This window comes from Tiliqua scincoides, chromosome 1, assembly GCF_035046505.1.
Source record: "Tiliqua scincoides isolate rTilSci1 chromosome 1, rTilSci1.hap2, whole genome shotgun sequence".
NCBI classification, from domain to species: Eukaryota; Metazoa; Chordata; class Lepidosauria; order Squamata; family Scincidae; genus Tiliqua; species Tiliqua scincoides.
The window spans coordinates 133,881,972-133,906,226 of NC_089821.1; the positions used below are offsets into that span (position 1 = coordinate 133,881,972).

General features: G+C 43.0%; 1 protein-coding gene across 1 annotated transcript in view; it reads left to right on the forward strand.

The window, feature by feature from the left end:
- The window catches only part of SUCLA2 (succinate-CoA ligase ADP-forming subunit beta), a 37,992-nt gene that overhangs the window by 3,419 nt on the left and 10,318 nt on the right, over positions 1–24,255 (forward strand). Inside the window, exons 2-6 of the mRNA XM_066633043.1 lie at positions 9,074–9,257; positions 10,737–10,836; positions 14,219–14,381; positions 19,064–19,192; positions 20,510–20,648. Coding sequence (XP_066489140.1) covers positions 9,074–9,257; positions 10,737–10,836; positions 14,219–14,381; positions 19,064–19,192; positions 20,510–20,648 — 715 coding nt within the window. The remainder of the gene's footprint in view (positions 1–9,073; positions 9,258–10,736; positions 10,837–14,218; positions 14,382–19,063; positions 19,193–20,509; positions 20,649–24,255) is intronic.

Sequence of the window (24,255 nt, forward strand, 5' to 3'; positions counted from 1 at the left end):
GCCTCAGCAGACACCATGAATGCTAACTTCAGCCCTCCGTATGAAACAAGTTTGACATCCCTGGTGTAGGCAGCATAATAGCAGTTCTTACTGTGGCTGGTGAGTCTTAAGCAAGTTAGGATGTGTTGGATGGTTGGAGGAGTGGGTTGGACTGGCTGTGTTGTAGTGTTGCCTAATCTGCTGGAGGTTTGCTCTGCAAAGAAGAATTTTGGTTGCAAATTCCTTCTCCTTTAACCAGAATGTGGGGGAAATTATTTCCCTTTTTTAGGTATATTGTTGGCAGTGTCTGTCTCTGGGTGTTTCTGGGTGAGTAGAAGAGAGTTAGTGGATCTGGGGTGGTGGTGAGGGTTTTTTCACAAGAGCAGAGTAATGTCACCCTACATCTGTGTTAGGGTAGATGTGATCCTAGATGTGACCAAGTAATCCTGTGATCACTACTGCTTGAGGCAAGAAGAGAGTAAATGGTGAAGTAATATGGCAGTCAAGTTACTCCAAAGGACTTGCTCCAGGGTGCCTCACGCTTTCTGAATACAATCCGTTCTTCACCGTCCCTGCCATGCTGATATTTTTGTTTGGGTACAATAAATGAAAGCACAGTGCTACCAGTTAACTACTTTCCTGATATTATTCATATATCTTTGTCTTTCTCTTTGTGACTTCTTAGTGTCCTGAGAGCTTGTTGCTTGTCTATTTATCTGTCCTGCTTGCATACTACTATATACAAAACTTTCCAAAGGACTTTTTGCTCAGGCTTTCGTCTTACTTGCTTGCCTGACCCTTTCTTGCCTACATATGATACCAGACCTTCTATTCTTCTTTTGCCTCTTAGTGTCTCTGAAATGAAGAAACATATTTCTAAAGATGGTGCTAAGAATTTTTTTAAAAACTCATTCTGTCATCACCTGCAGCAGAAGTGCAGCTGTCTAGGATTGTCTAGTAATTTATTCATTTTGAAAATATTTTACCCTACATCTTCACAGCTTACGGTGACTTATGGTAACAAAGTACACATACTAGTAAATTAAAACAAGCCAATAAATAAGGCTGACTGTGCCTAATCAACAAATGAGTTGCTGGCACAGTCTGTTACAGCCCTCACCCATACTTAGGGTTATGATTTTAAAATTAATTTGCAATATCCAGTGGTAAATATCAAACCAAAACATAATACTAGACATGAGCCTTGGGCATTAAGATAGCCATGATAGGAAAAAAATCAAAGAATGCTCCTGAAAAATAATCAGGATTTGACAATTTTTCAGGGAAAAGAAGTTTCGTAGTTATGGAATGACCATCTATAATGCTGCTTCTTTTGCCATTGCTATCAGAGTTACCGTATTTTTCGCTCCATAAGATGCACTTTTTCCGCCCCAAAAAGTGGGGGGAAAGTGTGTGCGTCTTATGGAGCGAATACTGCAAAAAACAAAACAAAACAAAAAACCTCTGCCCCGGTCCTGGCCCCGCCCCCTCGCTCTGCTCAGCTTCCCTGGGCAGTCAGAGGCTGAGCTGGCTGGGGGGCTCCTGCGTTCCCTCAGTGCCCGCATGGACTGTGGCAGCGCTGGAGGGAGCCCAAGCCTGTGTGTCTACTCAGAAGTAAGTCTCAGAATCAGTGGGGCTCACTCCCAGGAAAGCGTGGGTGGGGTGGCAGTCTCGCTGCCCAATCCTGTGCATGCCTACTCTGAAGTAAGTCCCATTAGAGTCAGGGGGGCTTACTCCCAGGAAAGCCTCTCTCTCTCCACCCCCCAAGCCTGGAGCATCACATCCTCACTCTCCCCAAGCCTGGAGCATCACAGCTTATCTCTTCTGCCCCCCCAGCCTGGAGCATCACAGCCTCTCTCTCCCCCCCCCAGCCTGGAGCATCACAGCCTCTCTCTCCCCCCCCAGCCTGGAGCATCACAGCCTCTCTCTCTCTCCCCCCCCAAGCCTGGAGCATCACAGCTTCTCTCCCCCCCCAAGCCTGGAGCATCACAGACTCTTGCTCCCCCCCCAAGCCTACAGCATCACAGACTCTTTCCCCCCACCCCAAGCCTGGAGCATCACAACTTCTCTGCAACACAAACACTTTCCCCCCTCTCTCACACACACAGGCTGCTCCCTTCTCTTACACACACAGATGCTCTGCCCCCCCCCCACACTCACACAGCAGGGGAGGGGCGCTTTCACTCACCTCATCCAGCATCTGAATGTAAGCCCCCCAGCCCCCATCACAAAGAAAAAACTGTCTCCTTGGTCAGAATGCCAGTGTTTGTTATTGCACAAGCCCCAGGTAAATCACCATAAATCCAGAGGTTTGTTGTGTCTTGAGAATTCAAGTTGTGGTTGGACTTTCCATTTGTTCATTTGTATTGGAATCACGGAAGAACTGGCGAGGAGGTAGATGTGGTGTCAGCAGTGGCCCCTTAAAGGGTAAGGCCTAGGCATCCAGCAGAGTGTGCTGCACAGCTGCAGCCACTGGAAGGCAATAGGGCCCTCAGGGATATAAGGAGTACCTGAGGCAGAAAGGGTTTGTGGGTTTTGAAGGAGTGCAGGTTGGAGGTAGGAGAGGAGACTGACTGGGTTTATTGAATTTGGAATCTGACTGTGGATTGTGACTGGACTTTGGATACCCTGACGGATTTGACTAACCTACCTGGAACCTGACCTTGGACTGTAATTTGGCTTATTGGCTCTGGACTCTGATTTGGCAACTCTGATTGATGGGACTGATTTACTTGGCATCTGTGGACTGGAACTGGACTCACTTTTGCTTGCTGCACTGGTGAGTTGCACAAGGGGGACAGATCAGCCTTAAGCGGGCATAAGGCCCAGTGGATTGGGATTTGGCAGAACATCATTGTAGCAGAAAGATAATGTGATCCTCTATTTGTGTGCACCTGCTTTTGTGAGCTTCATAAATTCTGACTCTAGCGATGATGAGTTCTTGGGGTTTCCAGAAAACTAGAGTACTCAAACCTTTAAGTCTCTCCATTTGTTAATGACAGTGATAATGGTTCTTAATGCCACTGTTGACTGCTGTTCACTTTACACGGTTCAAATGTTATTCTGTTATAGTTTATTAAATATTTTATTACACTATATGGTTCAGAATATTTTTTTCTTGTTTTCCTCCTCTAAAAACTAGGTGCGTCTTATGGTCAGGTGTGTCTTATGGAGCGAAAAATACGGTAGTTCATTGAAGAATAATGAAGAAAGCATTTTAAATTAGTGTCTCTAACACAGGTCATGGTTCAGGATGTGGACTCACCTCCCTGCATTACAATGTCTGCGCATGAACTGGAGGTTGTCCATGACTTTGTGTACCTTGGCTCAACGATCTCCGACACTATTTCTTTTGATACCGAGCTAAACAAACGCATCGGTAAAGCAGCTACCACGTTTTCCAGACTCACAAAGAGAGTCTGATGGAACATACCAAGATCCAGGTCTACAGAGCTTGCGTCCTGAGTACACTTCTGTACTGCAGCATGGACTCTCGGCTCACAACAGGAGAGGAAACTGAACGCTTTCCACATGTGCTGCCTCCGACGCATTCTCGGCATCACCTGGCAGGACAAAGTTCCTAACAACACAGTCCTGGAACGTGCTGGAATCCCTAGCATGTATGCACTGCTGAAACAGAGACGCCTGCGTTGGCTCGGTCATGTCGTGAGAATGGATGATGGGCGGATCCCAAAGGATCTCCTCTATGGTGAACTCGTGCAAGGAAAGCGCCCTACAGGTAGACCACAGCTGCAATACAAGGACATCTGCAAGAGGGATCTGAAGGCCTTAGGAATGGACCTCAACAAGTGGGAAACCCTGGCCTCTGAGCGGCCTGCTTGGAGGCAGGCTGTGCAGCATGGCCTTTCCCAGTTTGAAGAGACACTTTGTCTGAGGCAAAGAGGCAAAGAAGGAAGGCCCATAGCCAGGGAGACAGACCAGGGACAGACTGCACTTGCTCCTGGTGTGGAAGGGATTGTCACTCCCGGATTGGCCTTTTCAGCCACACTAGACGCTGTGCCAGAACCACCTTTCAGAGCGCGATACCATAGTCTTTTGAGACTGAAGGTTGCCAATACAAATGTGGTTAGCAAGCAGATTCATAGATTTTCTGGCTTAGATATAGGTATACTAGTTAGACTGACTTGTTTCTAACGACATTGCTGGAATTGGGTGGTACAGAACAAACCAAAGAGCTATAGAAATAGTCCATTCTTGTTCTAGTTTAGCGGATACTCTAAAGTCATTTGTGAGGGCTCAGACTACATGTTACCCAAAATGTGTAACATGGAGTGGTTTTTGTTTTGTTTTTAAATTTAAAAGAAACAAACAGTTGGGAGGGCTACAAAATGCAATGGCATTGTGGCAGATGGATCGGGAGGCTTGAGAACTAAGCCTGTGCTGTGGTTCCTATTGGGATCACTTTACTTGGTATCTAATTTTATGTAGGGAAAAAAGCATCAGTTGAATCTCTCTCACGTGCTTGAGTTACTTCCAGTAATGAAACTTCTTTTATTACAGTGTTCTGCCATGATTGAGAGCCATTCTAGCCAACAGGATCAGTGCATTCTGGGCTAATCAGTCCCCATTTCCTTTTGCAGATTGTATTCCCTATGCTTTTGGAGATATTGGGGTGGATGTGGATAAATTAATAAAAAAAAATAGTCCAGAGGGCATGTGGTGCAATGGAGGCAAAATTATATAATCATCATTGGTTTTAGCCTCCCCCCTCCCTTTTTGCCCTCTTGCTGGTTCATAGCTTGAAATGAGAAATTATGGTTGTTTCTTCTTTTACTTTCTGATTTAAATCATGTGGTTTTTACCACAACCTGTTCGCTAAGGCCCAGAGGCAGTTGGATGAGTGGCAACTCCTTCTTCCTACTGCCTTTGTGTTCCTTCCTTGTATCAGAGAGAGCATTTTGATGCTTGACAACTATTTTTCCATTTGGCTTCCTTCTTAGCACTATGAAATGAATATAGTACTCTCACTAATATTTGAGAGAAGCTAAAAAACAAAAAATTATCTTCTGGCATTTTTTTTTCAGTGTGGTATAGGGGGATTGGGTGATAAACATGGATCAGGAGGACCCGAGTTTGTCCATGTTCACTGAATTACCTTGAACCAGCCACCTCACTATGGCTTTCACCTAGTCTGCCTCACAAGGTTGTTAAGCTAAAAAAGGGCATGACCTCATTTTGCATTGGCCTTGTTGAGTCTTGTTACTTTGTGGGTTTGACATTAACATGCTTGCTGTTTACATTTAATTTCTAAATTACATAGAATAGTGTTCCAACAGTAAGTGAGGGCCTCATTTGAAACCCTCAGGTGCTTTGCTTCTGAAGCCCTGTTCTTTAATTTGGGTTTGGAGGCATGGGGCTTCCCAAAACCCAGGTGGGGATAGTATCCCTTGAAGGCTCTAAGCCTTCCACTGTTTCTCATGAGGACACATTCATTTCAATGGGGTTTATTCTCAACCAGTACTTTGCTCTAACAGGTGCCATTCCTTCAGTTTTCAGCAACTTTGTGGGAGACATGTCTTTGTGCATTTGAGTGTGACAAGTTGTCTTCGTTATTCTCTTGTTAGAGTAGTGCAAGTGAAAGCACAGTATGTACTGAATCAAGATGGGACCCACATATGTTCTGTTTCCCTGTGTGACTATTTCCTCTCGTGCAAGTAGAATAAAGGTTAGTGCTATTCCCGTCTTGTATTATATTCTAGGGATTTTCATTTGAAGACAGTGCCAAGTAGTGTTCTTCTGACAGATCAGGGGTCTGCTGAGATTGGTGAGGTTTCATTTTTCTGTCTTGTCATTCCATTCATACCACATTTTGGAGTGTATACAAAACAATCAGGGTTGAATGACTTGTTCAGTATAGGTTAGCTGGCAAAATGCCACCATTTCCCTTAATGTTGCCTGTAGTTGGAGCCTTTTCTATGAACCGTTTTGTAGGAACTGTTTAGCATGAACAGTAAAATAATTGGGTATTGTAAATGTTATTTAGCCTTAGTGCATGAAGTCTGTCCTTTGTAGGCTGTTTGCTAAGCTTTATGTTGATCTTGAGCAGTCTACTTAGCATAGTTCAAGACAGGGAATACAGATAATACAAAGTGGACCGTAGTCACGAACAGTGAAATAGAATTTTTGTTAATATTACATATTGTACTTATTTAACTGAGTTCTGCTGTCTGGCAGAACATATTTTGTTCGGTTTAGAAGTTATACCTATGGTTTCTGGGGTTTGTGTGCTTATGTATACCACTTATGTTGCTTTCCAGTATGAACATCTAGTGGAGGGTCTAAATATATGGTCAAATGTCCACAAATTCTGCCTGGCTTTGATAGCTAATGGTTATTTCCTGCTGGCTAAGTAGTCCAGTGCCTCCATGGTAACTACAATGCTTTCAAAATGGATACCCAGACTAGATTACTAGTACTTTCCACCCAAAGAATATGTATCTGAATTTTATTTTTTTTATCCAGGTCTATGCCAAAACCAGATTTTTGACATGCCCTCCTGTTAAAAAAATGTTTAGTAAAGGTTTTGGTTTAAATGGGAGGCATCTTCTTTATTCCATTTATGAATTTCCTAACCTCCAGCTGACTACAAATTTTGTTTGTAATTGTTTCAAAATACTCGCTCAAAAAACAACTAAAGTTTTCATTCTGGACTCTCTGTCAATGGAGAGAAGTGCCCTACCCTGCATGATTCTGCCTGTCCATCTTTCTCTGACCTACAAGTTTTTCCAGACATAGTACAGATTGCACTAAGGCTCAGCTAGGGATCCTGTCTCCCTCTCTCTTGTTTTATCTGTCCTGGCTTTGATTAGGAAAGATAAAGGCAATTGATGTGGCCCACAAATGCTTTTTACAGTGACTTGTCCACATACCAGAGTTGGAAGGGTCAGTCAACATAGTATCCATGGTGAGTCCTTTCGTGGTATTGTGTGTGTGAATAATGTATGGCATGAATATAAAGTTGAGAATGAAAGTGGCTACAGAAATAGCAGTAGTGGTGATGTGGGAGCTGAGACGCTCTGTGAAGCCTTAGGATAACCAGCAAAGATGTAGTGATGGGAGGGGAGAGGGTCTTCTGACTTTCCTGTTTCTGCTAGAAAATCTCATCTGTTCCCTTCTCTATCAATCGTTACTCTTGCTATTCAAAGTAGCATTGTTAGGAATACCAAGACAAACTGAAGCAGTGATCCTTTCTCTGAAGAAGGAAAATGAGATGAGAAGGAAGTTTGTCACTATTCCAGTCTATAGTAGTGCATGAGTAGCTAGTGACAGTGATATGCAGGAGGGAGAGAAAGAGTGGATAGAGAGATGCTCTTTAAACTCTCACATAACACCAGAACCAGGGAACATCCACTAAAATTGAGTGTTGGGAGAGTTAAAACAGACAAAAGAAAATATTTCTTTACTCAGTGTGTGGTTGGTCTGTGGAACTCCTTGCCACAGGATGTGGTGATGGCATCTGGCCTGGACGCCTTTAAAAGGGGATTGGACAAGTTTCTGGAGGATAAATCCATTACGGGTTACAAGCCATGATGTGTGTGTACAACCTCCTGATTTTAGAAATAGGCTATGTCAGAATGCCAGATGCAAGGGAGGGCACCAGAATGAGGTCTCTTGTTATCTGGTGTGCTCCCTGGGGTATTTGGTGGGCCGCTGTGAGATACAGGAAGCTGGACTAGATGGGCCTATGGCCTGATCTAGTGGGGCTGTTCTTATGAGAGAGAACACGTGTGCACAAAGATTTTGTGGTATTTTCCACTGTCAGAAGCACAGTATAATACTAATACTTCATGGAGAATAATTTCCCCTAGAACAGGGCCTTCCAAACTCCGACCTGGGGCCGGATCTGGGGTTTGGACTAACCCTTCTGCCCTGTGAATGGAACTTACTGTTCTGCTGTGTCACCGCATGACTTTCAGTGAGATTGGAGGACAGGGATGCTCTGGGCAGTTGCGTCTGCCTGGATGTGCTGTTGCATAGCTTTCTGGGACACTGGGCAACTGACGCAACTGCCTGGAGCATCCCTGCCCCCGATGTCACTGAAAGTCCTGCTGCAACATGTTAGAACAATAAGCTCCAGTTTGAGGGGCAGTTTTTTGTTATGCCATGGTCCTGAGTTTGGCAACTGCTGCCCTAGTCCTGTTCTCTAGACTGCTGCTGTTCCAAGTGACTTGTCATCTTGTTTTGCAAATATGGCTAAATTCCAATTGTATATCCTTTGAAGGTGAGTAATTAACATTTGAAAAGTCTTTGCTCTCCTCTTCTTAAACTTATTTCAGCTTGCATTCAATAAATAGATTCAGGTTCCTAAGATATAAAGTTATATGCGTGACTTGGAAGACATCTTTGTTGTTTGCTATTTCATATAAAAATGTGCATGAGTACACAAGTAAAAGCCCTTTTACCTTTACCATATTGGGATAATTCTCGATGGGGATAGAACAAGCAAGACAGCAGCTGCCTTAATGCTGGTCTTGGAAAATAGGGGAAAAATAATTTTAATCACAATTTAGCAATTGCATTAAGTTTGGTATCAGTAGTGGGGGAAATGAATGTGAAATTGGGAGTAGGAGGAACGGGATTGTTCAGACATGGATCTTACAGTGCCTGTTGTGGGGTATGTACAATTTACACAGTGGCTTAGAAGTAATCTCAGGGGAAAAGAAGAGGCAGTGGACTACAACACCCTTCCAGTTCTGCAGTTGCAGGGATTGTTCTCTGAAAATTTCCCCATTCGGTCTTTCCTCTATTAAAATTAAGATGGGAATAGTGATGGTAGCAACCCAGGTTGTGTCATGCTGTGACCATGTCAGTTTAAGCCACAGCCCCAACCTTTTCTTCTCCTGTTTGGGGACAGAGGTGTTGCTCACAGGACTGTGGGCTTCCATTTCAGAAGGAGGGATTTCTATGAACCAGAGATGTTTAGTCCACACTTGTGTCATGCATTGTAATCACACCAGTATGACTTGGGAAGTGTGTCGCACTTCATGTACAGAGCATCTTGTTTGTATGATAAGCCATTGTACCTATGAATCAAACCAGTTAAACTGAATATTGTGTATTCCTGTTTTCCTAGGTACTTGGCGGAAGTTCAGGATTATTCAATAGCTATGTGTTTCAAGTACAGCAACAGCAGCAAAGGCACTTGTCGCTGCATGAGTATCTGAGTATGGGACTATTGAAAGAAGCTGGCATTTCTGTTCCACATGGATTGGTTGCGAAGACGCCAGAGGAAGCTTACAATATTGCAAAAGAAATAGGTATAAAATAGAAGAGTGTATGTATAAACACATAACAGTAAATAAATGTTCTCTTTTTCCTCTCATTTTATATTCTGTGCACTAATTTTAAAGAGGATATCTTATGTGGAGAAACAAGTTTACATTTTTAAAATTCTGACTTCCCCAGTGCCCAAGATCCTATAATTTCATAGCTCGGTAATGGGGGGGAAAATATTGTAGAACAGTGGGTGTTATCTAGGATAATAAAGGGTGGGGTATAAATATTTTAATTAATACATCCAGTTGTGCCTTGGCATCTGCGGGGGTTCCATTCCTGGATGTTGAAACCCATAGATAGTGAAATCTGTGGTTTAGGCACCCTGTAATCCTCTGACTGAAATCACAACTTCTGGTTTTTGGCTGGAAACAAGGAAGTTGCCATTTTTTGCCTTCCGGAAATGCACACAGGTTCCGGCTATGCACAGCTTCCCTAGCACTCCAAAGGCCTTCAGACATGAGCAGCTCACAGCTCCGGTAGCATTCAGAGAGGCCAAGTCCAGCTGAACCCAAGTTCAGAACTGTGGATAATCAATCTGGATCTGGAATTTTTTTTAACGTAAAATTCCTTAGTGATATGAAACTGAGTCAGACCAAGTTAATTATACTTGAATAATATTAAGTAACAAAAGCATTTATGGCAGTTTTGTTTTAAATATTATTTTTTCAATTATAAATCCAATTGTCTGTAATTCAATATTGTTTTATAGTCTTGTTCTCCGCTTCAGTGCCAGTCTGCTGGAACTGATGAAAGAAAGTAGCTTGTCCCTAGCAGTAGAATTTGATGATTCTTGACAGCAAGTGAAGTAGAAGAGGATGATGGCAGTGGCGTAGCTAAGGGGTGCAGGCGGTAGGAGTTGCACTGAGCATTAAGCTTTGGGGGGGCAACAAGTTGAGCTTGACACTAGTGACCAAAATTGTGAAAATCTACTGCATCTGCTATGTCCTTTATCAGGAAAGTGTGTGTGTTTGGGTTTGATAATTTAAATAACTTCTTAAACTTTATTATTATTATTATTATTATTATTATTATTATTATTATTATTATTATGTCAGAAGAAAATGTCGGATGTTTTTAGTCTCTGTGTGTGATACTTTATGACTTTTGAAAACAACTTTGCTGTAGCAGCAGTCTGGCACAAACAGAATGTTCCATTCCACCAGTGAGCCTCCTTACCATGCCACCACTCTCCCCCAAACTGCATGCTGGCCAGTCATGTCTTCCTGGAAATCCAGGTGCAAAGCCTGTTGGAGCAACTGAACCTGGACGTGACTGGTTGGTGTGCAGTTTGCGGGAGATGGGCAGCATAGTAAGGAGGTTCCCTGGTGGAACGGAATGCTCCGTTCACCGGGTCATGTGCCAGAATCATCTTGTGGGCCGGGGTATGGGTAGCCCTGTGCTATAGGTAAACAATTTAATTCTGTATTTTTGTCTGTTTTTCCTCCTCCCTTTTGTTCTAGGTACAAAGGACCTGGTTGTGAAGGCACAAGTTTTAGCTGGTGGCAGAGGAAAAGGAACCTTTGAAGGTGGCCTAAAAGGAGGAGTGAAGATAGTCTTTTCGTAAGTTATAGTTAATGACAACTTTTTTTGGCCACAAAGACATGCATTTGCTAGAACTATTTCAGTATCCTTGTTTGTTTAAAACAGGGCTAACCTACAGTTAGCGTTGCCCAGTGCAGGAGGTCAGCACGTCACCCCCATGATGGACCTCCTTCCATGCAATGGGCAGAGCAACGCCCCAGACAGTTGAAGTGGTGAAGCACCATCACCGCGCCTTGGCTGGCTATAACTTTTGATAGAATGCCTGATCTCATCTGATCTTGGAAGCTAAGCAGGGTCAGGCCTGGTTAGTACTTGGATGGGAGACCGCCTGGGAATACCAGGTGCTGTAGGCTTATACCATAGTCTTTCGAGACTGAAGGTTGCCAACCACCACCATCTTGTTTCACTGCATTCTGCATGAAATTACGCATTGTATGATGGTATTCAAAAATACAAAGATTAAAAAAATTATTGCCAGTGGTTGTGTCATCCCCCTCCATCCCTGTGCTCATCACCTCGTGTGCCCTACACCCTCTAGCAAAGCCGCTGGGGCTGACAAAGTCAAGGCATCAGATTTCTATGACACCTAGTTGACTATGTGTGTTTTTCCCAAAAAGTGACTTACAGCCCAATCCTATGCATGTCTACTCAGAAGTAAGTCCCATTAGAGTCAATGGGGCTTACTCACAGGAAAATGTGGATAGGATTGGGCTGTTTGTTTTTTAAAACCCGCCTTTTCTTGCATAGGAGGTCTTCCAGTCTCTCTAGGAGGCAGGCATGAAGGCCAGAAGAGGCAGAGTGTCGAGTGGGAAATGGCTGTGGAGGACTAGGCAGGTAAAAGCTCAGGCTTACCTGCTGCCACTTTCATGGCATTTTCCCGCCCCCTGTACTTTGCAGGCTGAATTCTCAACCATTTCATATTTGAAATTAATTTGGAATTGCATAACATTGCGTAACAGTTATGTATGTAATTGTGCTAGGACGTATTTGTCTATACATTTTCTACAGTGGCATCTGACCATTGTAAGTTAAATTTTGTCTTGGTTTAATTACCAATTTGGAAACCTACTGATGAAAGAATTGAGAATGTAAATAGGGATATTGGTCTGAGGCAGAGATTTCTGATTACTGTTTTACTTCTTCAACAGGAACTTTTTTGAGTGATTGGTAAATGTCAATAGATACTAGTTGGGTTGAGAAGTTTGTTATCTCAGGAGTCTTCTTTGGGATGTATTCTGTTGCACAGATTCACCATTGATAGAGGTGGGAGAAAACAGTGATAACCAAATAAGAACACATCTCATTTTTGTAAAAACAACAAAACAAAAAACCCCAAAATCTGTTCAAAAAATCATTTTATTTGGTTTTTATTTAGTATTTAATGAGGAGTGCATGGGTAATGACTGATTGCATCTGCTGACACTATACCACCTACCTAGTACACTTTAAAGTGATTGCAATTTATAATTATAATATAAATTTTGAATAAAAACACGTAACACTGCTTTTTGCACTAGTAACTTTGGGAAAACACTGAAATCAATGATAAAATAAAACTGTTTTCTCCTACCTCTAACCATTGGGTGCTCTCACAGTTCAGGTGAATCTCTCTGCATTAAGCCTTGTGTTCAGTTTTTGGTGTTGTCATGTACATGGTTGCCCCATTTATAAATATTTTGTGATGTATTGAAGAAAATTCCCCTTTTACAACCTAATAATTCTTTGTCAGATCGAATGTAGTTTTAAAGTTTGTGTATGTCAACTTCAGAAATTTCTAGAGCTTTAGCTAGGAATCTGGTACTTCCTTCTTTCCTAAGAAAAAAGAGTTATTCCTGTCTTAAGGGGTGGGGTGAGTAACGTCCTATCTAATTTTCTTTCTGCTGCAGGAGCAGCTTTGAAGAATGCTTTTACAAATGCACTTTGAGTATTTTACAAATAGTCGTTGGAGCAATGCACTTGCTGCGACTTTAGCTAGTTCTCTTCTCTTTCGTCTCTCTGCTGTGTATCTTCTCCCACTCCTTTACAGGTCTTCCAGTCCTTATTTTTTGCTTTCTCAAAGTGTTCAGAGTCCTTCTCTAAAGTGGTTTTTTGTTTTGTTACAGTGTCTGTTGAAAAAATGTCATTTGTAGAGGTGGACAATGACATTGGTTGACTCACCAACTGGTACCTCTGCTGCTTTTGACGAGTTTCATAAGACAGCCTTTCTGGCAGTGTCCCCAGTTTATGAAGCAGGCAAGGGACAATTGGCATATATGCCTCTGGGCTTTGGTGGCTCACAAAGCATTCATTACAGATCCCCACAAAACTCAAAGTGCTGCGTCCTCTGGCATAACAGATGTAGAAAAGTGTTCCCAAACTTTTTCCTAACCCCAGTAGTGATAAGGAGTCTGCCTTGCACATGTTTGAGGTTTGTCATGCCCTGGCTTTTCTGCTTTTGCCATGCTTTTGATCTTTACCCTTTCTTTGGAACGAGAGACTTTGTTCGCTGTGGTTCTCCTGCCAGGTTGATATCACTGCCAGAGTGATATCTATGGCTATCTGTTGAAGAATATCTTTGCTGCATCTGTTTCAGTGGATTATCTGTATGATCAGTCTCTGCTGTCAGGTTTCACTCTTACTACAGGTATTCTGCTGTGTTAGCACAGAATGAGCTGTGCAGGCAGCCCCCATCAATCCCCCATCTTCAGGTGTATCAGCTCTCTAGTCTCCTATGGCTTGCACAGACACCACAAAGAAGAAAGATAAGTTGCTGACTTATGACTGACGTTCTTCATATGGTTGCCTGTGCACTTATGCGAGCTGCTCTTCTTCCCCATTGTTCCATTCCGAGTAGTTACGAGGAAAATGGAAGAAAGATGCTCATCCTGTCTCTTAAAAGTGTGATGCTTTTTTCCTCTGGGTGGGACAGGTTGGTACCGATAGGCTTAAGCTCTATAACTGTGGTTCTCACACATTTAGCACTAGGACCCACTTTTTAGAATGGGAATCTATAAGGACCCACCCACTGGAAGTGACATCATCAAGCAGGAAAATTTTTAACAATCCTAGGCTGCAGTCCTATGCATGTTTACCTAGGAGTAAATCCTATTGACTAGACTATCATTGTTAAAAGCATATACATAGTAACCTGTTAAAGGTACAGATCTGTAACTTTCCCCAAATGCATACCATGGTAGCATCAAGTCTAATATATTAAAAATAAAATATTTACTTGAATGGGGGCCCACCTGAAATTGGCTTGTGACCCACCTAGTGGGTTCTGACCCACAGTTTGAGAAACACTGCTCTATAAGTTTCTGAAGAGAAGTATACTTTGCTAGAAGTATAATGACACAGATAACTACTTGAAGTACATTAGTTGCAGGTAAGCAATCCATTCTTTTTTTTGTCACATCTTTAGTCCAGAAGAAGCAAAAGAGATTTCCGCCCAAATGATTGGAAAAAAGTTATACACAAAGCAGACGGGAGAAAAGGGCAGGATATGCAATCAAGTTTTTATCTGTGAGCGCAGATATCCCAGGAGAGAATACTATTTTGCCATAACAATGGAAAGATCCTTTCAGGTAAGCAACCTTTCTGGAAAAATAGCTGCGGTTTTCAACCACTGGGCCATGGCACACTGGTGTGCCTTATGGGTCTCAGGTGTGCCATGGGCCCAGAGGAGACAGACAGCAGCGGCACGGGAGAAGCAGCTGCTTTAAGCCTGTGAGAGGTAGCCACCCAGCCGGCAGGTAGCCACTCAGGCACAGAAAGAGTTAATTTGGAGCTGGGTTTTTGGGAAGTAGTTTTGGCCATCGCCATCCCTCTCTTTGCTTAACTTCCCTGTCCTTTCCAGGTTGACTCACCAGGGAGTAGAGAATATCCTTGTGCAATTACGTTGTTCGGGGGGGGGGGAGAGATTTGGTTTCAGTTTCCCTGCAGAGAGAATATATAGTTTTATTCACAGAAGAGGTGAAATTGGGGATAATGCTTCACCTGGTCGATTTCTGGCTGTCATGTAACATAATGTAATGGAGAGCCTGCCAATGGTCAAGGGAGCAGTGGATCAAAAGAAGTTTAGGAAATACTACAGTAAGGGGTTTATTTGCTCTTTCCTTCTCACAGACTTGAGCAGGCAATTGGTACATCTCTCTACTGCACACACAACTAATTCCTTTTAATTGCAGTTAACTCCTCCCTTTCCATCCCTCCCCTTGCCCACTTTTCAATGGTCTGGAATCTTTGCCTAGCATACTCTCTCTCCCCCAGCCCCCAGTTGGATCCCAAACTTTTTTGATAATGACACCTCATTGCCTCTCACTCCACATTTTTCCAGTACATCATGTGCTCAGCCTGACGTGTTTGCCAACACATTCTGATGCTTCTGATAAAAATTTGACCACCCTACTTCTAAATGCATTTCCTCCTTTCCAGAAACCACATGCACTTTCCTCTCCATTTATAGAGTTCCTCAAGGTAACCTTATGAGAAAGATCTATTCAAGTTTAGAAGTTTGATTTCAGCTTGTTATGAATTTCTTTAATTGTCGCGTAATTTAATTGTATCACATCAATTTATTTAATTGTCATGTAGTAATTTAACACAATTAAAAAACTGGTGGTCTGCCTCAACAATTTTAGCGACTTGTCAGTGTGCCAAGAGCTAAAAGGTTGAAAATCTGTTTTAGAGCATATTCTTTGGCGGAATGAAGACTTTTTTGGTACTGTGTTAAAATAATGCATTAAATTGCATACTGATAATGCTGTTTACTATATTATGATGCTGTTAAACGCCTAATTGGATATAGGCAACATTATGTGTGTTTTGTGATAAAACAGGAGAAAGGTCATTACAGTAATCATTGGAAGGGTGGCCACCAGAATTTCTGAGAGGTTTTTCCCTTTCAACATGTGCCTCAGATTACAGTACAAGTACAAAACTTATACAAGTTTAACAAGCAGTTAAAGCATTGTGCGTGGCCTGACTGCCACAAGTAATGAGTGGCCAGATCAGTGCAATGGTGGACAGCAGACACCAACTGGAGCAGCTAAACCTGCGCAGGGAGAGGTAGGGAGGAGGTGGAACAACTCAGGGATTGAACAGAACAGGGAGGTGATGGATAGGGAGGAAGACAGATCGGGTCTGGGAAGGAGGCAGGTTCAGCGGTAGCGGTGCCTGCCAAATCCTGACCCCCTTCCCGGGTCTGATCCACCTTCATGGGTAAACACAGAATTGTCAGCTCTATAGCTTGCACTGGTCCAAGTTGAACCGTGATAGCTGCTGGGGCTTATCCAGGGCAAGGGAGCAAATGTTCTTACTCTGAGCCTCCTCCAGAGGTCTCTTTGCTGGATACGTGGAGACTGTGTTGGCACTGCTGTATCTCAGTGCAGGGAATTAGTTAGAATTGGGCTGTAACTTACCTTGTGTGATGAATGTCCTGTGCTTTTCCTCTTTTTGCCTATTTTTCGTTGTTTTTGGACACTTCTAATATCCCAGAAACTTGTACTGTTTAGCAGCTGAAAAACTCCTTGGACATGGTCCTACAGCAGTCTTTGTCCTTTGTTTAAGAACTGTATTCCTAGTCAGCCATGTGCTAGATATGGATTTGGGTCCTCCTTCATGTATGATGTAGCCAAACCTCCTACTGAAATTGGCATGTACCTACTGATTAGGCAACCACATCCACTTAGGTAAAAGAGTGGGATAGAATGGCCAGAGTGGGATAGAATGTTCCAGTCCTCCAATCAGGTAGCTTATGACATCATCAAACCTATGTGATTTACGTTCAGGGATAAGATGTATTCTGCTGTAAAATCTAGTGCTGGTTCACAGAAGGCACGACCACTTGCTTTCCAGTAAGTGAAGGGACCAGGATTCCTGGAGCAATGTAAGTAATATGGCAAAAAGCTATTAGTAGGGATTGTGTTTCTGAGTAGATGCATTTAGAGCAGTGGTTCCCAAATGCCTTGGGATGCAAACTCCTTGGGAGTTTGGGAACTGGGGTTAAGTTGTTGCAGGTGAGGGGCAAAGGCAGCGACACAGTCACCAGCATTGCGCTGCTGTTGGGACTGATCAGGGTTTTTTTTAGCTTACCTTCTGTAGCGCTGGCCTCCAGTGCTGCAGGTAGCCTCACAGAGCCCTCTGCAGGGCTCTCCTAGCCTCTGTATGTGTAAAAAATAAAAAAAAATAAAAAAATAAAAAAAAAAAGCAACCAGAAACCACTTCCAGTTTCTGATTGCTTTTTTTACATATGCAGATGCTTGGGGATCCCTGGGGAGGGTTCCATGGGGCTCTTAACATCCCCCGGAGTCTGGCACTACAGAAGGTAAGTTAAATGCCGCCATCAGACCTGGCAGCGGCGTAATCCTGGGGATCATGGTGCTACCTTCCCTTCTCCCGCCCCTTAAGGGGCCAGAGGCAGGGCTTCTTGGTCTGGGGCATCGCAGCGCTCCAGTTGGAAAATTTCAGATTTAGAGAGTTAATTTTGTTTTATTTGCTCTTTTAACTGCAAGCCAGGCTACAAATTTTAAAAGTGCAGGTGGGACCCTGGTATCCACTGATTTGGTATCAGCTGATTTGACTCATCACTGCTGCAGAGGTCCACTTTTAAATGCCTTGTAATAAGAAAAAAAGGACCTAAATCCCATTTCCTATCTTCATGCTGTAAAATAATTATACAGGCATGCGCCGCTTAACAGCTGTTCGCTTAATGACAGGCGGCATATATGACAGTGGTCAAAGCACAATAAAGATACTCTTAATGAGGCAATCGCATCTCCCTTAGCCTGCAGTAGTGTCTCTGTTTACACAACAGAGAGGCTCTTAAAGCAAAGAAGAGGCAATCTATCTCCAGTAGTCTGTACAGCCAGCTAGTGTCTTGACAGGCAGTGTCTGTTTACACAACAAAGGCAATAGATTGGACTGAATGTTCACTTAATGACATAATTGCATAACAGGGATCAGAGAATGTATGCTTTGCCCTTGAGCAACTTTTTGGCTCCCTCTGCTGGGCATTATGAGTTATTTAGATCTTTTTCTTTGGGTCCACCCACCTTTTTCCATCATTTTCCATCAGCCTTCTTTTTCTACCCATAGCTAAAGCTTTGAAGTGGTCCCCTGCAAAGACTTGAAGTGAATTTGTCAGTGTGGAAGATGTATTTTGTTTGCATTTTTACAATTAATGTGATTTTTCCCAAAAGACTGTGGTATATTATTATATTTCCACAAGCCAGTGATGACACAATTTTATTTTCCTGGTCAATGTGCTAGCTGTGTCTAATCTTTAAAGCTTTCACATAAAATGAAAACTTAGAGAATGTTTGAATTGAATATTTGAAGCTGTCTTACACAGAGTCGGACTATCATCTGTCTAGGCCAGGGGTGCCCAAACCCCAGCCCTGGGGCTACTTGCGGCCCTTGAGGCCTCTCAATGTGGCCCTCAGGGAGCCCCCAGTCTCCAATGAGCCTCTGGCCCTCTGGAGATTTGTTGGAGCCCACACTGGCCCAACACAACTGCTCTCAGCTTTTGAGGGCAAATGTTTGACCTCTTGTGTGAGCTGTGGGATGAGGGCTCCCTCCACTGCTTGTTGTTTCATGTCTGTGATGCAGCAGCGGCAGCAAAAGAAAGGCCATCCTTGCTTTGTGCAAGGCCTTTTATAGGCCTTGAGCTATTGCAAGAACTTTATTCATTCATATAAGTTCATCTTTAATATATTCGTTTATGTAAACTTATGTAAATTTATTCAAATTTTAAATGTAAATTAATTTTCCCCCCGGCCCCCGACACAGTGTCAGAGAAACAATGTGGCCCTCCTGCCAAAAACTCTGGACACCCCTGGTCTAGGCCAATATTGTCTATATTGATGGACAACAGTTCCCTAGTGCACCAGAGAGGGATCTTTCCCAGCCCTACTTGGAGATGCCAGGGATTGAACATAGGACCTTTATCAAGTGTTCTTCTACTGAGCTACTGTGCCAATCATATAATCAAATGTTCTAATGAGAGTTATGTAATATATCTGATTTATTTTAGCTTTCCCAGCTAAATGGTTTAGTATTTTCAGATAGGTGTCTAAATAAGACATCCTTACCTAGTGCACCACTAGATGGTGCTAAACTATAAAAATATCTTTAGTTGTCTTTGTAAAACCAGGATTGAAAATTATTTCATGTTTCATATACAATTTGCAGTTGTGCTTTGTACAATTATTCAATTTTTTTCTTCAAACTATATAAATACCTTTCTGAAGAGCTTTCCTCTTTTTAGGGTCCTGTCCTCATTGGCAGTGCTCAGGGTGGTGTAAATATTGAAGATGTTGCTGCGGAGAATCCTGATGCAATTGCCAAGGAACCTATTGACATTGTTGAAGGCATTCAGAAGGAGCAAGCTGTCAGGGTATTGAATCATGCAAAATCTTTTTGGAAATGTTGTATATGCATATAGCCTGTTGAATGTTGTTGTACCTGTACCTGTACTTCCAGTCTGCTGGTGGTGGTCTGAAATTCTGTTTGGATTGGGGCCCTGTCTCCATTTCACAGGCAAAGGTTTTACCATGCTGTATGCTGTCTGCAGGAATTCTGTAAGCAGAGAATAAGTGAGAAACAAACTGAAGCTGCACTCAACCCTTTTGAATATTGAGCAGGGAGGTGGTTGGTAATTGCCTGATTTTTCCTTCGGTCCCCTCAGGGCACCCTCTCTGGGCCCTTTAACCAGCTCTTCTTCCTGCAGGAGATTAGACTTTGGTAGCCTTTGGCTCCTGGCCCCAGCATTATCTTTAGTTGGCTGCAAGGTCTTTAAACCTTACAACACTTTGTGCATGTCCTCCTGGCTTTCTTTCACACCCATAAGACCCAGATCTAGTATATCCTTTACTGTGATGATATAATCAGTGTTGGACCATTTGGATTGCTCTGCGAAGCTTCTGTGTGCTGTTGCATCAGCCCCATAGAGGGTATAAACAGACTCTAAGGGGGGCAGCTCAGGCCAGAGCCATGCTCCCACACAAATATATTGTCTTTTCCAACCAATGTCATATTAAAATGTATATATGTCAAATCAGATTTGTATTTAACCCGCCCTAAGTGTCCACAGCAGTGGGAGAAAGGCAGAGTAAAAATATAAATAAACAGCACATGCACCAGAAACATTTATTTATGTAGCATAGAAATGTCTGAACCATGCTTCTGTTTTTTTGGAAGAATGTCCAAAACAATGTACAAAGTAAAATAAGAAAATAATTGCATAATCAATTAAAAATAGTACAGTGTCAATACTGAAAATATGCAGAAAACCGTCAGTATGAGAAAATGAAGAAATGTTTTGCTGGTCAAGCACTTGATGATTTAGTTGATCGTACAGTCTTTTGTCTTGCAACAAGATTCAGCTCTTCTGTGCACTTAACAGATTGAGGATCCAATCCTAGCCAATGTTCCAGCTCTAGTGTAGCCACAGTGCAGCCGTGTGGTAAGGGAACACATGTTCCCATACTCTGGGAAGGTCCCAGTGACTGTCCCTTCACCACAGGATGCAGCAAACACCCCACTGGTACAACTGCACCAGCACTGGAAAACTGGATAGGATTGGGCACTTAGCGATATGTAGGTAGACTAACGTGTCATAGATTAGAAACTACAAAAATGGAGTGCATTTGCATGTCCCTAGTTGTGTAGTTTGTTTTTAGGATTCCTTCTACCCTTTATTCTCTATTTCCAGCTGGCCAAGAAAATGGGATTTCCTGCTAACTTGGTAAATGAAGCAGCTGATAATATGGTGAAGATATACAACCTCTTTATCAAATTTGATGCCACTATGGTAGAAATTAATCCTATGGTTGAAGACTCGACGGGGATAGGTAAAGTACTTTTTATGAAATTGGTTGATGTGTTGACTTGGAAAATTGTGCAAGTCTTGTGATTTGATAACCACTAATGTTTCACTAAGAGGTTTTAGCTCTGTCAGTTTGAGATCATGAGTATATCAAATTACATGAACTCATGGACATGAAAATGTATAGTTTGGTTGAAATGTTCTTAGGAGGCCTCCTCAAGGTAAGAAATGTTTGTTCCCTTTCCTGGGGGCTGCATCGCCCTTACCTCAGTGGTGGAAATTTGGTTAGGATTGTGATATTGTGTGTTTACTCATGAGTAGACGAACATTCCTTGGTTCATTGCATCGGGCAAGCTGAGAGGAATCTAGTGCCATCAGAATGGTCCCAATCCGATGAATGCAGCCCCCCAAAAAGCCCAAGAAGGAAGTCCCTCCCTCCAAACTGATGAATGTATTAAGCCCTATGGAAAGTGAAACTAAGCTATGTGTTTACTCATAAGTAAGCAAAATGACTTGGCTCATGTGGAAGGTCAGGTGAAGGGGAGTGCAAGGCTACCAGAATGGTCCCAATCAGTGAATGTGGAGCTCAGTAAGTGCTCCAGATGCAGCTCTCCCCCACACTGTGGTATAGTAAAAAGAGGCCTGAGCTGGTAAGACTTTTTTTTAGTTTTGCAAAGCTAGGTGAGTTCTGGTGGTGTGTGATTTAAAAAGTGGGCTGCAGTGCTAAAATGGTTTTCTTTTTAGAAGGTTTTATTGGAAAGGGTTGTTGTCTTTTGCAGACTCCTCTTCCCCCTACCCCACCCCCACAGTAGAGCCTCATTTCCTCCCCTTATCCCTCTGAAGTTTTAATGATGATAAGAGGGGTTTGAGATTTTTGCAGGTAGGCTACAGAAAGAATTCATTTGGTGGAACAGGGCTGGCTTCCTCATCTCCCTATATTTAATTATTTGTTTTACTTAAAATGAACAATGATAAATACGGCAAAGGTCAGCCTATAAGCTGATCTCACAGATAAGTTGAGGGCAGGCTTTGAGCAAAAATCGTGGAATTTTCTATGACCCTCAGATAAGTTGGGGGTTAAACTTAGGGGCTGTCTGACTGTAGTTTTGACTAATTTTACCTGAGGCCAGATCCTGAAAAATAACTTACCACTAATTGTTACCTAACAACTGTAAAGTCTCTAATTTATTAAAAACGTAGTGAAAGATCATAAGATACATTTTTATTCTTTTTAAATTCTGGTCTTCACCACCTTTTTGTTAACACTATCTGTGCACTGTAAATAACATACCAGTAGAACAGTGGTTCCCAACCTGGGTTTCATGTACTCCCAGGGACACTCAACAGGACCTTTAGGGGTACTCGAAAAAGAATGGCATAAAGGCAGAAAAAGGCAGGTCGTGCTCCAGAATGCTTTGCAGGGTCAGCAAGGCAGGAAGGAAGGTCGCTAGTTGACTGTGAAAGCCCCACCAATAGCTAGTTTTTGGTCATCAATTCATCTATGAACCAGTAATTGAAAACCAGCACAGTAAAAAAGCTGAAACATAATATGGAAAGTGATCGATCACCCAGAATTTCTCCGGACACTTCTGGTGCAAAACAGTGCAACGGCAGAGTCTTCTGTTCTTCAAACAGATAAAAAGAAAAAAAACACTGTGATAAATACATGAAGTCTGGGTTTTCATAGAGAGGAGATGAGGGCTTGTATTATTAATTACAAACATTTTGCTAATATGAAGGGTACAAATTATGGAAATGGGCTGCCAAGGGATATGCAAGTGAAAAGGGTTGGCAACCACTGCAGGAGATCCATGAATCAAATCCACCTTTAAAGTGTGTGGTGTGTTAAGCCAGAAGCTCTACATACAACATACAACCCATAACTCATAACTGAGAGTGTGCAATTCAATTCACAGCAGAGAGATGCAGCTGCATATATTTGCAACCCTTTTTACTCAGAAGTAGACCCACTGCTTTCCATGGGCATTATTCTTAAGTAATGGTGCATTGAATTGTAGCCTGGGACTTTGCTTCAAATGGAAAGGAGTGTTTTCAGCACATCCTGGTGTTGAAAAAAAACAGATCTCTGCTAAAGGCTTGCATTTAGCAAAACAGAACCAGGCTGCAACAGCATTTGCAAAATGGAACAGAGGAGAATAAGAGCCCAATCGTGTGGTCGCTGGGTTCCCACCAGTGCCGCTGAGCTGTGGGGGCATGGACAGGGGTGGTGAGGAGGTGTTCCGGGGAGGGGGGAGGCTGGCGGGAGGCAGGCAAAGGGAGGTGTGCCAGGGGGCGGGCGGGAGGCGTGTCAGGAGTAGGGTGGTAGGAGGGTCCGCGGAGCTCAGCTCCGCAGGATCTAAGGCACTCGTGCAGGGCTGCATGCCCTACCCGAGCGCCTTTCCCTTACCGGTAAAGTGAGTAGCCCCATTGCGGGGCTGCTTACCTTACTCAGGGGAAGGGGACAAAGCCCTTCTCGGTGTTGCTGTGCCTGGACACCCTGGGCAGCTCAGGATTGGGCTGCCCAAGGTTAACTTTGGCTGGAATTTCCCAGCGAAGTTACTATAGAAACGAATCTCTGCATTGCTTCTAATGACCTGCAAGAATCAAAACTTTTCAGAGTTGAAAAGCTCTGCCCTCTGATTGACCCGGAGATAAGGTGAAGTAGTAGCCTCCCTATCTAGAGAAAATGGCACAATTTCAGTGCTTGACATGGGCAGTTTTAGTGCTTGCTGCATTTTCAGGAAAGCACTTCCTACTTGATGATGAGCGGCAGCAGCCACTCTCGCAGCTGAGCAACTCCCGTTTCTTCTGCTTTAAAAAAAAGCGCAGACGGGCAGAAGAAGGGCTCATATTCTGCCCAGGGGTGTGACTGTATCTCTGTGAGAGGACATCTGCGCCTCTCCTTTGAATTCCTGGCGCCTCCCTAAAGAACCACACAGCACAGTTTGAATAACACTGCCATAGACTGTACATCAGGCTGCAAGATGGCATAGGTGCAATTTTTTCAATAGTTGTCCTGCTTTAAAAGAGCAGTACAAAACAAGAACACCAAACCCCGCTGAAAGTAGAAAACTGCCACAGCAGAGAAAGAGATTATAGCACCTGGTACATTCCCTGCTGTGCTTGTTTTCTGCTTGTAGGTCTTTTTTTTTTTTTTTTTTGAATAGGGGAGCATTTGTTTCTTAAAAGAGTGATCTACCACCTACAGACGGATTGGTACCGTTTGTTCTTTCACTTCTGCTAAAGGTGAAGTTCCCTTCTAACCCAGAGTTGTGCCTGTAAAGCTGGCAGCAGTTCTCCAGGATCTCAGAGGCCTTTATCATTACATGCTGCCTGATGCTTATAACTGGAAGTGCCAGAGATTGCATCTGGAATTTTCTGTATATAAGGTATATACTCAGGTGCAATCCTGCTCCACTTCAATTCTGCTGCATGGATAGATCAGGCAACATCGTAACACAATTCAGGAAATGAAAGTTTGCTTGTTCTCTAATTTCAAAATACTGCATTGGCTCTTATTGTGTAACCTGGAATGCAGTTTCTGTGGTTCTTGCACAGCTGCTTTTTTCTCAGAGTAGTAAATAGAAGGTTGCATCAGGCCTGGTCCATCCATGATTCAAGTGAAACCCATT